The sequence below is a fragment of the Mastomys coucha genome, chromosome X, assembly GCF_008632895.1.
Source record: "Mastomys coucha isolate ucsf_1 chromosome X, UCSF_Mcou_1, whole genome shotgun sequence".
NCBI classification, from domain to species: Eukaryota; Metazoa; Chordata; class Mammalia; order Rodentia; family Muridae; genus Mastomys; species Mastomys coucha.
The window spans coordinates 73,112,357-73,128,315 of NC_045030.1; the positions used below are offsets into that span (position 1 = coordinate 73,112,357).

The 15,959-nt window shown below is 42.5% G+C and overlaps 1 protein-coding gene across 4 annotated transcripts in view; it reads left to right on the forward strand.

The window, feature by feature from the left end:
- Mamld1 (mastermind like domain containing 1) overlaps window positions 1-15,959 on the forward strand; it is a 121,592-nt gene that overhangs the window by 74,374 nt on the left and 31,259 nt on the right. For 2 of the 4 annotated variants that reach the window (XM_031363425.1, XM_031363416.1), the window contains 2 exons: window positions 1,736-3,745; window positions 5,690-5,800. In XM_031363425.1, the coding sequence (XP_031219285.1) occupies window positions 1,736-3,745; window positions 5,690-5,800 (2,121 nt within the window). The remainder of the gene's footprint in view (window positions 1-1,735; window positions 3,746-5,689; window positions 5,801-15,959) is intronic. The other 2 variants (XM_031363441.1, XM_031363431.1) reach the window with 1 other exon arrangement.

The following is a 15,959-nucleotide window of genomic DNA, read 5'->3' on the forward strand; positions in this document are numbered from 1 at the left end:
AGCATACTGAGACAGGATGGAGACAGGAAACTGAGAAGTAACTGGGTGCACACTGGGGGTGGACCCCTCATGTGACTTTGACCCACTGGATAGGCAATGCAAGGCAAGCCGTGCCTGCTTCCTGAGGAATAGCCATTGCTATAGGAAGATACTGAATTTCCAGGGCCCTTCAAGATCTGCATTAGGAATGTTGCAACCCTTTGAGGCCATATATGTATCATATAGTCTACCCATTCCAGTCAAGAAAGCAGCAGCAGGACCTAAGAACACTTTCTCATCAGAAATCACATGGTAAACTGGGCTCAGAGAGTGTACATGGAAAGGGCAAAACCTCACTGTATCTACCTCATGACCAGGGACCTATGTCCACTGCCTGAGCTCTCCCCTGGATTCAATTAGTATAGTTGAATTTCATGGGAGAAGATGGCAATCTGGATAGTTCTAAGTGATTCTCATGTGCAGGAAGGCCTGGGGCACACAGCTCTGGGTGGGGTTACTTTGATGTTCACTTGGCCATGAGAGCCATGACCTTAGTCTGCAGCAGATGAGGAGCTGCCAGAATTGGCATCCTATCCTTATTCTAATATGAATGTCTCTGCCTCCTCTCCCCTTACCTACTGACAGACAACTCATGGTTATTTACATGAGTGAGTGGTGAATAAGAATATGAAACATGGAAACAAAGTATTGCTTTGCTCCTAAAGACTGCTTTTATATATAATGGGCAGCTCTCCCAAGGTGCTGATCCCACAGTAGGGCCTCTTCCTGTTGTTTGATATCTCCCCAACCCAAGGATACATCTGCACAGAGGAATTCCTTACTTAAATAACTTTATACTTGGGCTTTTCTTTTATTGCAACTTTTTCTCATTAAAAACAAACAGTGCAGAAATGCAGGTACTAGAAAGGGAATTGCTAGTCATTCCTCAGATATGACCACACTAAAAAAGTAGAGTATTGGTTCACCTAAGTTATTTTTGTACGCACATAAGCAGTACGTATGTGTGCATGTGGAATGATTGTGTGGGTGTAAACTAAATGGAATAATAACCACAGTGGCTGTTTTAAAACATGCACTTTCCCTAAACATACACCTCAAGCAGCTCCCTTGCATTTCCATTTCTTAAACACTGTTAGGTTCTATTTTATCAACATATCCTGATTCATTTAAGCAAGGAAGGTCAGTGTCTTTTTATGGTTTGTATTTTTTAAAACTAGGTTATCTATCGCTACATAGACTTTGAAATTGTTCAGTTAGTTCTATTTAGCACCTGAGTGCCTGCCTTTGGCAGCAAGTTCATTTAGTGATATCAGCATAGCCCCTGAACTCCCCTTTAAGTGTACAGCGAATACCATTTGTGTAACTTTCACTCCTGTTTAGTATACAGACAGCATATTGTTTTATTTGAAATGTAACAGAGCTGTTTAAATGAGACAGAGCAACAAGGAAACAAAAGACATGCTTCCAAAAATAGATTGTATTTTTATGATTTTTAACAAGTGTAAATTTAAACTGAGAGTCCTGTTTTATTTGTGGGATTCCTAGCATTAACTTTAATATGTCAAACCTTTTGTTTAATTTGTATTCATTCATTCTCTCTCTGTCTGTCTGTCTCTCTCTCTGTCTCTATCACACTGTCTCTGTCTCTCTGTCTCTGTCTCTGTCTCTCTGTCTCTGTCTCTGTCTCTCTCTCTCTCTCTCTCTCTCTCTCTCTCTCTCTTTCTCACAAACACAGGGAACCAGTAAGAGAAGACAGGAAGGAGAGAACTTCCACTTCACAGGCATGGCTGATGGGGGCTATCCTAATAAAATCAAGAGACCTTGTCTTGAAGATGTCACCCTGTCTATGGGCCCAGGTGCCCACCCTACTTCTCTCCCTACAGAGATGCAGATGCCCACATTAAACATGAATCCCAATTCTTCAGATCTGGGAGTGGCTGGCCAATCATTACTCCTTGAGAATAACCCTCTGGACAGTAATGTTGTGAATAGCAGTGCTATGGGCTCACCATTTGGGGTGCCATCAACTGCAGACACGGGGCTAAAAGAACATGCTGTTCCTTATTATGAGAAAAACAACAGTATGCCAGCTGTAGATCAAGAGCTTCAAGATCTGCTGGAGGAACTAACCAAAATTCAAGAACCTTCTTCAAATGACCTTGACCTTGAGAAGATTCTGGGGAGCAAGCCAGAAGAACCTCTGGTTTTACATAACCCCCAGGCCCCTCTTGGTCCACCTGCCAAGCTTCCAGTTCAGATGCCACATATGGAAACCCTTGGATCCAGCAAGGAGTTTGCATCTAGCTGCAGTCAAGTTGCTGGCACATCATTACCAATCATGCCCTCCTCCACAGGGATCAGCTACTCCATTCCTTCTACCAGTAAGCAGATAGTCTCATCCAGTTCTTCAACAGCACAGGCTCAAGTCAAAAACCAGGTCCAGAACATGCTTCCTGTAAATATGCCTCCATTATCTGTGCCTCAGTGGCATCATGCCCACCAGCTGAAAGCACTTGCAGCCAGCAAGCAGGGATCTGCTACAAAACAAGGTTCCAACCGCAGCTGGTCCAGTTTGCCTCCTCCGGGTCTTTCCCCACCTTACCTCCCAGTGTCATCTCCTCACCCACCACCGCCACCACCATTCAGCCCACAGAACTTCACAGCATCCTGCATGTCATCTAGTAGCTTGTCTGGCAGTGCTGTGCAAAACTCGTCCAATGCCTTACTCTCCAGCATAGCCCCCAGCAGCAATGCTACCCTTGGGCCCACCTTGTCCTATGTTCCAGCAAAGCTCCCGGGTCTGCCTCTCAATCAGCAACCACAATTCAGCCCCCAGAGCTCCATTCTTGCCAATCTGGTGTCCTCTAAGGTCAAAAGCCCTCAAGGACATCTGATATCTGCTCTGCCCACCAGCACCCCAGGGCCATCCCCACCCTACCGCCCCGAGAATCTCTCCAGCCCCGGCTTGCCACAGCAGTCCTTTACTCCACAATACTCTCTGATCAGGAGCCTCACTCCCACCAGCAATCTGCTAAGCCAGCAGCAACAACAGCAACAGCAACAACAGCAACAGCAACAGCAACAACAGCAGCAGCAGCAGCATCAACAGCAGCAGCAACAGCAGCAGCAACAACAGCAGCAGCAGCAGCGGCAGCAGCAACAGCAGCAGCAGCAGCATCAGGCAAATTCCATCTTTAAGCCTATGACCAGCAGCCAGCAACCCAAAACCTTGAGTATGATGATGCAGCATGGCCTAACAAGTTCCAGTCCAGAAGCACCTGAGCCCTTCACCTTCAGCAACACCAAGCCCTTGTCACATTTTGTTTCTGAGCCAAGACCCCAGAAGATGGCCTCCATGCCTACCTACTCCAGGCAGTCATCTTTGCTCCACTACCTGCCTCAGGCAACACCAGCACACGCTCCTTCTGCCACTGCATCCTCCACTGCCACTGCCAGTTTGCAACTCCAGCATCATCATCAACAGCAGCAGCATCAACAGCATCATCATCAACAGCATCATCATCAACAGCATCATCATCAACAGCATCACCATCAGCAGCAGCAGCATCAACCGCAGCACCATCAGCAGCAGCAGCATCAACAGCAGCAGCATCAACAGCAACAGCAGCAGCAGCAGCAGCAGCAATCTGACCAGTCTTCATTCCTTCTGCAGCAGATAATGCAGCAACCTCAGCGCTTCCAGCGCATGATGGCCTCTGATTCTATGCCTGCTCTGCCTGGACAGGTAAGGCTATGTCCCATCTGGTAGTGCTCCTTTGGGAAATAAGAACTATGTGAGATGTCATACAAACCTGGCTTTGGTAGGCAAATCCAGGCTATTATCCTCATTGAGGCCAAACTTGACCCTGGAAAAGCCCATGTAAGTCAGCTAATTTTATGTAGTTAAGTACGGTGTTCATGAGGCCAAAATTATGGTTCCAGGGCCTGATCAGCTCACTTAATTCTCCTGGGAAGAAAGCTTCACCCATAATCTGTGCCCAGGAGAAGGAGTCAGGCAGGACAAGTCAGACTTCTACAGATGTGCGTAGTTTCCCTTGCACTGAGCCACACACAAATGCTTTGAAGAATGTAAATAAATCACATTGGAGCATTTGGGTCTTGTCCATGATGATATTAAACTGAACACTCAGCCTTTTATAAATGCCCCAGAAACCTGTGCTGAGTGATCTCAACATGTCCTTTATCACTATGCTAGTTACTGAGGCAGGTCCTAAAGAAAAAAAAATTATACAGATACCCCTACAGTAGTACTATTTTCATCACCATTCTACAAAAGAAGTATCTGAGGCTCAGAAAGTTTTGATGACTTGCCCAGTGTCACACAGTTAGCAAGGGTCTGAACAGGAGATTAAAGCCAGAAATTCTTGCTCCAAAATTTTTCTCTTCTTGAAACTACTTTTTCTCACATTCCCTCATCACCTATAGTCCTTTGAATCATGAGACACAATTGGTTTTCTTTGGTGGTGTCTATTGTAGCTCCCACTTTCCTTTGCTCTGATCCTTGCTGGTATTAATTAGCTATCACTGTGTAACAAATTACCCAAAAGTGTCAACTCAAAACCACACACATATATTGGCTCACAGGCTCTGTGGGTCAGGAATCATGACTTAGTTGGTTCTTCTGGACCAGAGTCTCTTAGAAAATCATTGTCATCTTCAATTTCCATGGGAAATGAGCGTCTTCCATGCTCACTCATGGCATGGATAGAAGGAAGAGGCTCTTTTCTGGGACCTCATGAACTAGTTTTGGCCAGAGACACATGGCAGCTTGGCTTTATCCAAGTGGATGGGAAACATGGCAGAGAGATGCAAGGATGAGAGCAGGGATTGGAAAGAATGACAGGAAGCTTTAAAATACAGTCTATGTTATTGTCCAGCCACAAGGAGTTTCAGGAAGGCTGGCTATCAGGAGGCAGGGCTCAATCTTCCTGTAGAGTACTGTCAGTCATGATGCTTCTTACATTCATTGGTTGTTCATATGAACTGATAAAAAGTTGACCCTTAACAAGCATTCCAATAAGTCACCCTTTGCTCGAAGAAAGGCCTCGCTAAAATGCTGTCCTGATGGTGTTTCTCACATGATCAGATGTTCCCAGAGGGCCAGAACCTGACTCCATATACTTGTCCAGACACAACCTGAGAGGCTCTGCCTTGCACTTCATTCCATAACCTTGAAGTGCTCAGAGTTCTTGGCCTTTGTCCCTGCTGGTTCCTGTGCTGGGGTTTCTCTCCCATTTCTCTCCTGTCTAACTTCTGCAGCTTTTCTAAGCTCAGACAACATCCCCCCAGGAAGCATTGTTCTGACTGACCTGGGGCTTCCACTTTCTGCTGGGCCTCTGTTCTGGAGAGAACTCAAAGAGAAGAGGGTTGTAGAGTGCTTGAGTAGAGAAGCATATTTCATGAGCTGACCTCTTCAGGGGGTACATTGCAGCTTTCTAAAAGTAGACTCTTCACCCAAGTTTCATGGAGCCCAATCAAGCGGTGCCTGATCCCAAGGAATTGGCTGTCTGATGGGTGCATGCAGCAGAAAGAACTCCTGTAGGGGTGGCTGGTGGCTAGCTAGGGTGAGTGGCATGAAGACAGATCCAGTAGGAAGGACAGGACAAGCGCCTGGGGGCTTGAGCCCTTGTCTGTGGCTCAGGAGCACTGTGGTTTGATGTCATTATAGGGCTGTTGCCATCGCTGTGCGTGGACTTCTACGGCTTTCTGGCTGGAGCACCAGCATCAGCAGTGGAACTCTCTCACTAGCACTCATGGACATGTGCCGCCATCTAATCTTGTGAGCCACTTTGTTTTGTTCTTATCTGCAATGGGATGTGTTTTTAGTCTGACTGTATTGCCACAGAGTCAGCTCAGATACCTTAGGGGGAAATGCTTAATGATCGAGGTCATGAAAATTACTACTGGTTGATCACTTAGGTGGGATTGGGGAAGGTGTTTAGGAGGAAAATCCAAGCAACCATGCCCTCCAATAATTAGGAGTGTGTAACAGGCTCCAAATACCCCCTCATAGACAGACTAGGCTCCCCATGCAGACAACAACATTCTACTATGAGCTGTCTTCCCAGCCACATATAGATCTATAGGCCAGGTGTGAAATTCTTCACTCACCTGTCTGTTCTCTTAATGCTCAGAGGTAGGAGATTTTATTGTTCAAGTCAGTGTTGAGAAGAGAAGCACAGAGAAGTCAGCAGAGTGGCCCGCAGTCACACAGCAAATCAGGCAGCCAAGCATCTGGCTCCAGAGCCTATGCTTATATTCTCATGAATGGGGCACTGCCTCCAGAATGTTCTGTTCCTGCCTTCCCTTTTTACCCATTTCCTCTTCCACTAAATGGAGAAGTAGTACCTGATTAAGTATGAAATGAGATATGACATCTAAAGTTCTTTGAAAAAAGCCAAGCAAAAAGGACTTTCTGTCACTGCCTAGCAGTTGGACTTGAGCCCTCAAATCTGTCCTCTAAGGTTTTAAGACATGGTCCTCCAAATCAAGAGATAGTTCTGGATAGAATGTGAGCCAATATCCCTTCAACCCTGTATCTACTATGTTGTTGCCAGGAGTTGTGAAACTTGTGCACTTTGTGGGGTTTTTCATTCTAGGCTCAATGGAGATGGCCAAGGGTTGTGTTTATCTCATAAGCACCTTGTTCCAGATTCCTGAGCACTCTTATGCTCCTGCTGCAGCCCATCCCCAGTGCTCTGTTCACATAGCATCCTTCCAGACCAAATGCACCACAACTGTAAGGTCTCAAAACAGCTTGGTTACTCTTCCTGAGAAGAAAAGGAAGAGGATAGTGGTTGAAGCAAAATTTGATATTCTTGTGGAAGAACAGATGGGTGCCCCAAAGGTGGGCAGTGCATAATTCTCACTTCAGCAGCAGGGAAACAAAATGCCCAGCCAGACTGAGTCTGTAGAAACAATGGTCACCTGATGACAAGGTATTATTCGTTACCCTGTGGCCCTTCCCTCTATGGTCATTGTTATTGTGGGAAGACTGGAGGTGCATGTGAATCTGGAGCTCAATTTTTGAAAGGAATATTTTTCTTTTAATGTAAGATGAGAAACAAACTGTTAAGTAAGCAGAAATGCCCACTCTAGTCGTCTCTAGGGTTCATTCTTCTGTGTTTCTTAACTGAAGAGATTACTTTTTACCAGGAGAATAAATAATGAATTTTATGTAGACCACCTCTGCCATCTAAGCTACAAGGCAAATGTCATCCATCATCAGGACATCAGTTCACTGTGACAAGTCAAGAGAGGGTACTAGATGCATACAGAGTCAAAGCTCTAATCCAAAGCAGTGCTTAATGTTGCATGTGTGAGCCAGGGCCAGAAGCAAAGTTTCCTAAATCCTCAGAACCTCAGCCAAAAAATACAGAAGGGAACAGCCCCCATCCCACAGAGAACTGAGGAAGAGAGGAGAGATAAGCTGCTTCGAACCGGAGTACACTCAGACACAACCAGTCTGAGCCTTGGCCTGAAATCTAAAACCCCTGTAGGAAAGGGAGACTACCGTAGTAAGCACTTGGGACTTGAGAAATGCAATGCAGCAGAAATACCAAATATGCTACAACCCCCTCCAGTGGAGAAATATGAAAATTTGAGACCAGCTAAAATTTTGCCTCCAAATAAAAACTAATCCTAAATTCACAATATAAAGTTGTTCTTTAGAGCTGTTTTGACTTCAAATTACAGTAAAAGATAGGTGAGGAATTTCCCTGATAGGCCACCTAAATTTGTCCTATCTTGTTCTTACCATATATTAAGTCTACAAAATAATAGATAACATTGTGACATGGTCATACTTGCACATATTTTGATCATATTCACCTGTCTCCATGATCTTCACTTTGCCCTGCGTCCATTGTCACCAATCTATTCCTTTGCTCTAATAATCCTTATAGTTTCATCACCTTTTTTCCTGGGTCCTGCCTATGAAAAAAAAATTGTAATGTGTGTATTTCTGAGTCTTTCATATACCACTTAATGGGGGGATCGCCAGTTGCAACTGCTTTCTTGCAAATGGAGTGATTTCATTCTTTCTCACAGCTGAATAATATTCCACTGTGCTAAACCCCTTTTGTTTATTCATTCATACGCTGTTGGGCACATAAGGTAATTCCATATCTTGTTTATTGTGAATAGTGTCATGATAAAAATGAGTATACAGGTATCTCTTGTATGATGGTAATACTGCAGAGTATAAGCCCAGAAAGGATATGGCAAAAATCACATAGAATTTCTAGATTTTGCTAAGTTTTCTATAGTGCTGGGGATTTAACCAAGGAATCACATGTGTTAAGCAAGTGCTTCATCAGCCTGGAAGGCCTACTTTTAATTTATTGATGAACCATCATAATTATTGCCACAGTCCTACAGAGTGTAAGAGTATATCTGTCTCCCATCTTTGCTAGAACTTACTGGGTTGTTTGTTTGTTTGTTTGTTTTCCTTATGACTGTAATTCTGACTAGGGATAAGATGGAATGTAGTTTTGATTTACATTTCCCTGATGGCCAAACAGACTAAATACCTTTGCCTGTATTCCTCGGCTATTTGTATTTCATTTGAAAATTGCCTAGTTCATGTCCTATTATTGATTGGATTATTTGCTCTTTTTCTTTATTTTTTTTTTTCATCTATTTACATATTTTGGATGTTAATCTCATGTCAGATGAATAGTTGGCACAGATTTTCTTTCATTCTTCAGTCTGTCTCTTCACCTTGATAACCATTTTCTGTGCTGTGCAGAAGTTTTTTAATTTGGTGAGACCCAGATTGACAATCAAAGTTAGGACTTAGTGCAATTTCACCATCAGTCACTGGAGAATGGAACTCGCATTTACTCCCAAAGAGGAAAACAAGTCTGTTCAGGAGATGGAAGTGCTACTGTGCAATTATGTGGCTACCAAGAGGGCCTCCAGCCACAGTGCCTTCTGCACCTGTGCTTTGCTGCCCCATGTAGATCAGCATGGACAATACTGTGACTACATGAAAAGGAGGGATGTGGATGGCAGCCACTTGGACTAAGAACAGGAAGTCCTGGAATCTGATCCTTGAGTCAGGCTGCGAGTCACAGGGGAAAAGAGTGGCTACAGTGAAATACACCGAAAGCACATGAGAGTTTGAAAAAGTTTGAGCAGAAAGAAAGGGGACTCCAGTTCCTCTAGGTGAAGACTGGATTGATTCCTTGCTGGGCCAGCTCTGAATTATATACTCAGCAAGAAGTCATGTGTGCTCTTAGCTTAGGAGGCAATGGATCCCTAGCAAGTATGAAGGGCTATCAGTATTATCTGCCCTCCCTGAGACACTGGGGCTGCCACATGTGTAAGGGCAGGCACTTCGCCCATGGACCAGAACCAAAAGAGAAATACATAGAGCAAGGACCTTGGCCTCAGGCTTCTCAACAGTGCCAAAGGGTTGGATTCAAGGCCAAGTCCACTTACTTCCAGGCATAGATGGCTGAAGTTCTGGCAGCTATGTAAATGCTGAATGACAAATGTGACTCCAGGATGATTTCAGGTAGGCAACAGGAGGGGCTAAGGTTGTGATTACAACAGCTTGCTGGGTCCACCTGTCATTTGGAAACCAGATCCTGAATCTGGCACATAGGTCTGAGAGTGTGTATACAAAGGGAAAGTAAAAGTCACACCCAAACACCCCATCTTCAGGCTGGCCCAGACCCACAAGGATTAAGTACAACACATGCATCACCTCTCCTTGTCCATCTTTCTTCTTCAACTCTTCACACCTCCATAACCTTTAAATAGGATGTCTGTGGTGCCTGAGATTATTTTGGTTTGGACTTCATGCTTAGTGGAGCATGAGCTCTAATTACTGCATTCAAATTGCGGCTTCCCATTGAAAGTAAAAATGATCAGTGAGGTTCAGAAAATTCCTTCTACAATGAAAGCTACATAAGCCCATTTTAGACTCCAGTTAGGAGAGATGGAACTGAACTTTCTCCTATTCTCAGAATCACCTATTAGCATTTTTACAGTGACCTTTAACTTATTGAAAAACATGACTCCTCCCATCACTAGGTGCACCACTTGTAGAAGAAGAGCCTGTCACCTTGGGCTTCTAAGTCTTCTCACTCTCTTTGCTGCTTTTTTTTTTTTTCTCATTCAGTAGGAAGGGAGAGCAGCACCGCCTGACATATCCACAGACAAGTTTCTTCATGTTTCCTCTTTTCCTAATTCTGGTGAGGGGTAGCATAGACTTCATTTCAAAGGTTGGTTCCAGTGAAATATAAGAGCAGAGGTCTTCGGGAGCAAGCTCTGGGCTGCCTATTGGAAGTAAACTGACAACTAAGGAAGGACACATGTCAGGTTGCAAAGGACCACTGATCAGAGTGGAGGCTTGCCCTGCATGCATCTTCTCTACCAGACATGGGCATGTTTTCCTGAATGAGCACTCTTGTTTTGTACCTAACATGATCATACTGTCACACTTAGGTTTTCCTTTCTATTTTAACTAAGCTACAAATAAATGTATTTAGTTTGGGGCAAATATTTTGGGAAGCTGCTATAAGAGGAACAAGTTAAGCACGATGAGACATACATTTCAAGGAATTAATCACTGACACCTCAGTGTTGAGCAGCTGTGGGATTTTTTTAATTTTTAATTTTTTAATTTTTATTTATTTATTTATATAGTTATTTATTTATTTTTGTTTTTTTCAGGACAGGGTTTCTCTGTATAGCCTTTGCCTGGAACTCACTCTGTAGACCAGGCTGGCCTCGAACTCAGAAATCTGCCTGCCTCTGCCTCCTAAGTGCTGGGATTAAAGGCGTGTGCCACCACCGCCCAGCTGAGCAGCTCTGTTTTAAACACTCTGGATCAATAGGAAATGAAACTATGCTTAAGGCCCTGTGAAAGTTCTGTGCCCCAGTGTAGGGGAATGCCAGGGCCAGAAAGTGGGAGAGGGCGGGGTGGCAGGCATGGGGAAGTGGGAGGCAACAGGGGTTTGTTTTGGTTGTTTTTGTTTCTTTGTTTTTTGGAGGGGAAACTGGGAATGGAGAAATTTACATGTAAATAAAAAAAAAAACTTAGCACTTAAGTTACCAAGAATCAATGTTGTTATTTTTTCCCCAAGTTTCCTTTTGAGTTTCTGAGTATTGAAAATAATGCTCCACCTTAAAGCTTCCCATTTTAGATCCACCAGGACCACAAATCACAAGTGTATGAATACCTTGCCTGAGTCTATTGTACCTTTAGACTGTCCCTTGGAGGTTGACAGAGCACATAACTTTGATCTGCTTTTAGAAAGCTCTGTGTCCTCTGACTTGACTGCTCCTGAGCTTGAATGGAAACAAGTGAGTCCTTGAATGCTTGCAAGCTCCAAATTCTCAGTTTAAATCAATGGTGGATCAAAAGTATTTGGGGAAAAAAATCTGTGTGTTCTGAACACATACATTTTTCGTGTTATTGTTTCATAAACAATATAGCACGATTATTTGCATTTGTTTTGCATATTGTAAGTAATCTAAATATGATTTAAAGTATAAGAGGATATGTATAGGATCTATGGAAATACTAACATTTTTATTCAAATACTTGAGCATCCAAAGACTTTGAAATTCAGGGAGATTCCTCACATCAATCTTGTTAGGGGACATTACTACTCCTGATGCCCACATAGATAGCAGCTCCTAAGATAACAAGTAGACAACAGGGCTCCTGTTTAGCTGTTGGTAGAATCAGGGAAGATGTGTGTTAGATCAGAAAATATACAGCTTAGACTCACAAAGAGGAAAGACACGGGGTTTCAAACTTCTGTAGACAATGATAACACTCCATTGAAGAACCTCATGCTATGAGACTGTAGAATTTAAAAGGTTGGAGTAGTTTATGCTATGTCACATACAGTTAGGTAGCGCACAAGGATGTTTCTGTCAACATAGACTGGATGCACAATTAGCTTTCTCTAAGATTATAATGGAGCTGAGAAAGTCCTATCATCTGGTGATGTCATAGCCATTCTGTCAAAAAGTATTGCACTATTGTAGCGATGCTAAGGTAATCAGACTGCTACTCCAATAAAAAAAGAACACATGCAATAGTGTACTCAGTACTTCATGTTTATACTATGAAGAAATGGCTTATGTTCCTAGGTTTTTGTATTTCCTATACCTTTGTGTTTAAGTATGCTCTTTCCTCTTATAAAAAAGAAGTTTACCAGAGAACAGTTGCCATGTTATGTTGGCAACTGTTCAACTATCTTGTATACTGAGTCTCCTGATTGTATCATAATGCCACAGTAGAGTGATTGACCTTTATGTATCATGTAGAGTTGTGTAAGTGCACTCAATGAGGTTCCCACCACGATGAAATCAAGTAGCAATGCATTTCTGTGTCCCTATCAATAAGTGACACATAGCTGTATCTCAAAACAACAAAACAAAAAGGGGAAACATTTCAGTTTTCAAACCCTTGTTAATTCTTCACTAATCAGGAGCAATCTTTTCTGGTATTATTAATGTGCAGTATCAAAATAGCATCAATCTGGCTGTCCATTTTTCTACTTAGGAACAGAAGTGAGTGGATATCTCCTCATCACTTAGTGAGCACGTGTAAGCTAACCACACAAAACAGAGTTGCTGTACATACCCAGAGCATAGCAATAAATTTCCCAGTAAATTAAACAATATGAGTATCATTCTCTGGGAATGTTAGAGAAATGGCAGCATTGGAGGTACAAGAAAATGACTTAAATTGGAATAGGCATCACTGCTGCTTTTGAATAGGATGAGAAGCCCCCATTTGCTTTATCTTTTGCCTGGGTATCCACATGTCTGAAAACACCAGAAAGGCTGACAGTTTTCTGGATAATAAAAGAGCCAATCAGGATGTAGGTGACTTGCCATCTAGAATTGGCTTTCTATGAGAAAGTTCAGGGCTTTGGAGTAGAGTTTTGGCAAAGGTTAGGGATCTCCACTACAATGAGAACAGGTCTTAAGACCTTGACACTGGAACACAAAGTATGAAACAAGAGCCTCTGATAAATGTTCAAATAACTCATAAAAAGTTGGCACACCTGCTTGTGATGCATATAAGACTTTTAGTTCCAACCTCTTGGGGTTTGGTGATGCCCAGTTTTTAAGAGTTATTTGTGTCTTATTTGTGACCTCACTCAATACTACCCCTCAGCTACAGAGAAATACCTTTCCTAGCTTTAAATGTGAGCCAAAAAAAAAGTGTGACCCTTTAAATAAGTATAAGAATGTGGGGTGGCAGGAATGAACCAGTGACAGAGTAGCATCTGCTAGGTTCCCAAAATGTTAAGCTTTTGAGGTTATTCGGGTGGTTGCCTTGGATACATGTTGATAGAAGCTCTCAGCTTTCAAGACTTAGGAGCTTGATGAATTGAGCTGTTTTCATGTTGGTTAGTGGAAATATCTTTGACACTTCATGTCGGACACTGCCTGCCTGCCTGCAGTGCATCTTTGGGAGCTAGTTGTGTTTCTTGTACTTCTATGGCATTTGTGCAATGTCTGAATATGTGTATCTCCCTCTTCAACTTCCAACAAATACAGTGTCATGCTTTGCACGGGGTGTTCTGTTGCTGCTATCTCTGTTGTTAATGAAGTTTATAAGGACAAAACAAGACTTCTGGCTGCCGTTTCACATACCACAGTGACAGTCACACGATAAGAAAAACCCAGAAGTCTGCTAGGTTAGGACTTCAAGCTGCTTGTTTTCTTGTTTGTTTTTACTAAGATTTATTCAAAGGTGGCATTAGTCCTACTGGTACAAACCAATCAACTGCGGTCTTAGGAACTGTGAGCAGGCTCTGTTTACACAGTATGTAGATACTGCTATTTGTTTCTGACTAGCACAGGAGCAAGTGAACATAATTTAAAGACTACTTGGCATATGTTCTTTCTTTTTTAAGCTTAAATGTAAATTAGTAAGACTACTTAGCTATGCTGAGCATGGGGCCATGTGTAATCGTAGCACTGAGACTGAAGCAGGAGGATCACAAATTAAAGGTTAACCTGGACTACATATACCCTATACCCCACACACCAGAAAAAGAATGATAGTGTTTTGGTTGTATTTGAAAAAGCTTCATGTTAGTCAGCTTTCTGTCACTTTGACGAGATACCTGAGATAATAACTTTATAAGAAGAAAGGGTTTATTTTGACACTCAGTTTTCAGTCTGTAGTCTACTGGACTCTTGATTTAGACAGAACACCATGATAGGGAGCACCTATTTAATCAATCCTCTTCAGCTCATAGCACCTGGAAAGCAAAGAAGCACAAAGAGGCAGGGATCCAATATTCCCCCAACAAGGGTCAAGGGCACACCCCCAATTATCTAATTTCCTCCCCTGAGGTCCTACTTCCTAATAATTTCACCACCTCTGCCATTGTACCACATGCTGGTGTTCAGACTGCTATCTCAAGGGCCCTTGAGAGACATTCAACATTCAAACAACAGCAATCTCATACCATAGGATTAAAATCATAACATTTTTATTTTCACTACTTTCTGAGTTTAGAGTTCATATTTCCTATGGAAAACTTGTGGTTTTGTTTTTCATTTATTTTGTTCATTTAACAACTATATTGCTAATTACTTTTATTAGCTTTATTATTTTTTTAATTTGATAACTTTATTTACACCAATATGTCACAAAGAGGTACCTTTCCTTATCTCCATGCTCAGTAGGGGGCCTGAATTCCATTATTTCTCATTAATTGCTATATTTAGAACAATACAGATCAAAGAAGTAAAATGGGAATGAGGTGGCTTAAAGCATAGAAGTTCTTTTTGAGTTCCTAAAGGTTCAGAGTCATGCAAATCTATTCTAACTGGCTCTTTCCTCAGATGCATGTGGGAAGTGTGCTGCTCTCCCCAGCTCCAGAATTATGCCACACTAGAAGATTATAACTAAGGACTCAACTGTTAATAAAACTAGATTAGTATGTTTTAAGTCATGGCATGGCCTCAGGAAATTTACAAGTCTCCACAAAGATCCTGCTCCAAGCCCCAAACTGTGACTTGTTAGACCTACATGGTGTGATATTTACTATAGAATTTAGATTCCTCTTCCATGAACAATTTAACACAAATTATGATACCCTAAAATCGATCAGCTGATTTAAATTTTAGTTCCTTGTTTTTCCTGAGGTCTCTGAGTCTTCCAGAAGGTTGAAGATAACTGAGATGTTTCTACTGAGTCTCCATCATGAATTCTTTGCCACTATCCTGGCTGCTTGCCTCTGACCTAAGTACAGGCCACTAAGGAAAAACCCCGTGGGTGGGGATGGATACATAAGAACAAACAAAATACTCTGAGATGCATTTGGTGCTGTGGAGAAGAGAACTGGAGATTCCCACCCCCCCCATTCTTTCCCAAGCATCTGCTTTGTTCCCACTGGACCCTAAGGTAGCAGCCACTTCTCCCATCTGACCTTCTCATTGTCCTTGCCAATTCCAACCCATAACATCCTCACACACACACACACACACACACACACACACACACACACACAGAGAGAGAGAGAGAGAGAGAGAGAGAGAGAGAGAGAGATAAAGCATTTCTGTAAGTCTGTATTTTATTCGTATCTATGCTCTACTCTCCAAGTAGGTAAAGTGTTTGATTCAATACTGGACAAAGGAATAGAAAAATGGAACAAACCCTTGTGATTGCTCTAGAGTCATGAGCCTTTTGTTCAGTTATCATTCTTGAAATCAAATGTTGACTTTCTAGTATATTATTGGACATTACAAAGGATTTTAAAATTCAAAGGATTTTTTTTTAAGCTCATGATTTTTAAGCAGAGCAAAAAGCCTCCCTTTTAAACCTCACTGCATTAAGTCAGAATGAGAAGAGAACACTCTCACCTTGGGTTAGCGACGACACTGGCTACGTTATGTATCTGATGAGATTCCTCCCAGAGGTCACTGGTCTTGCTTCACTTTTGATG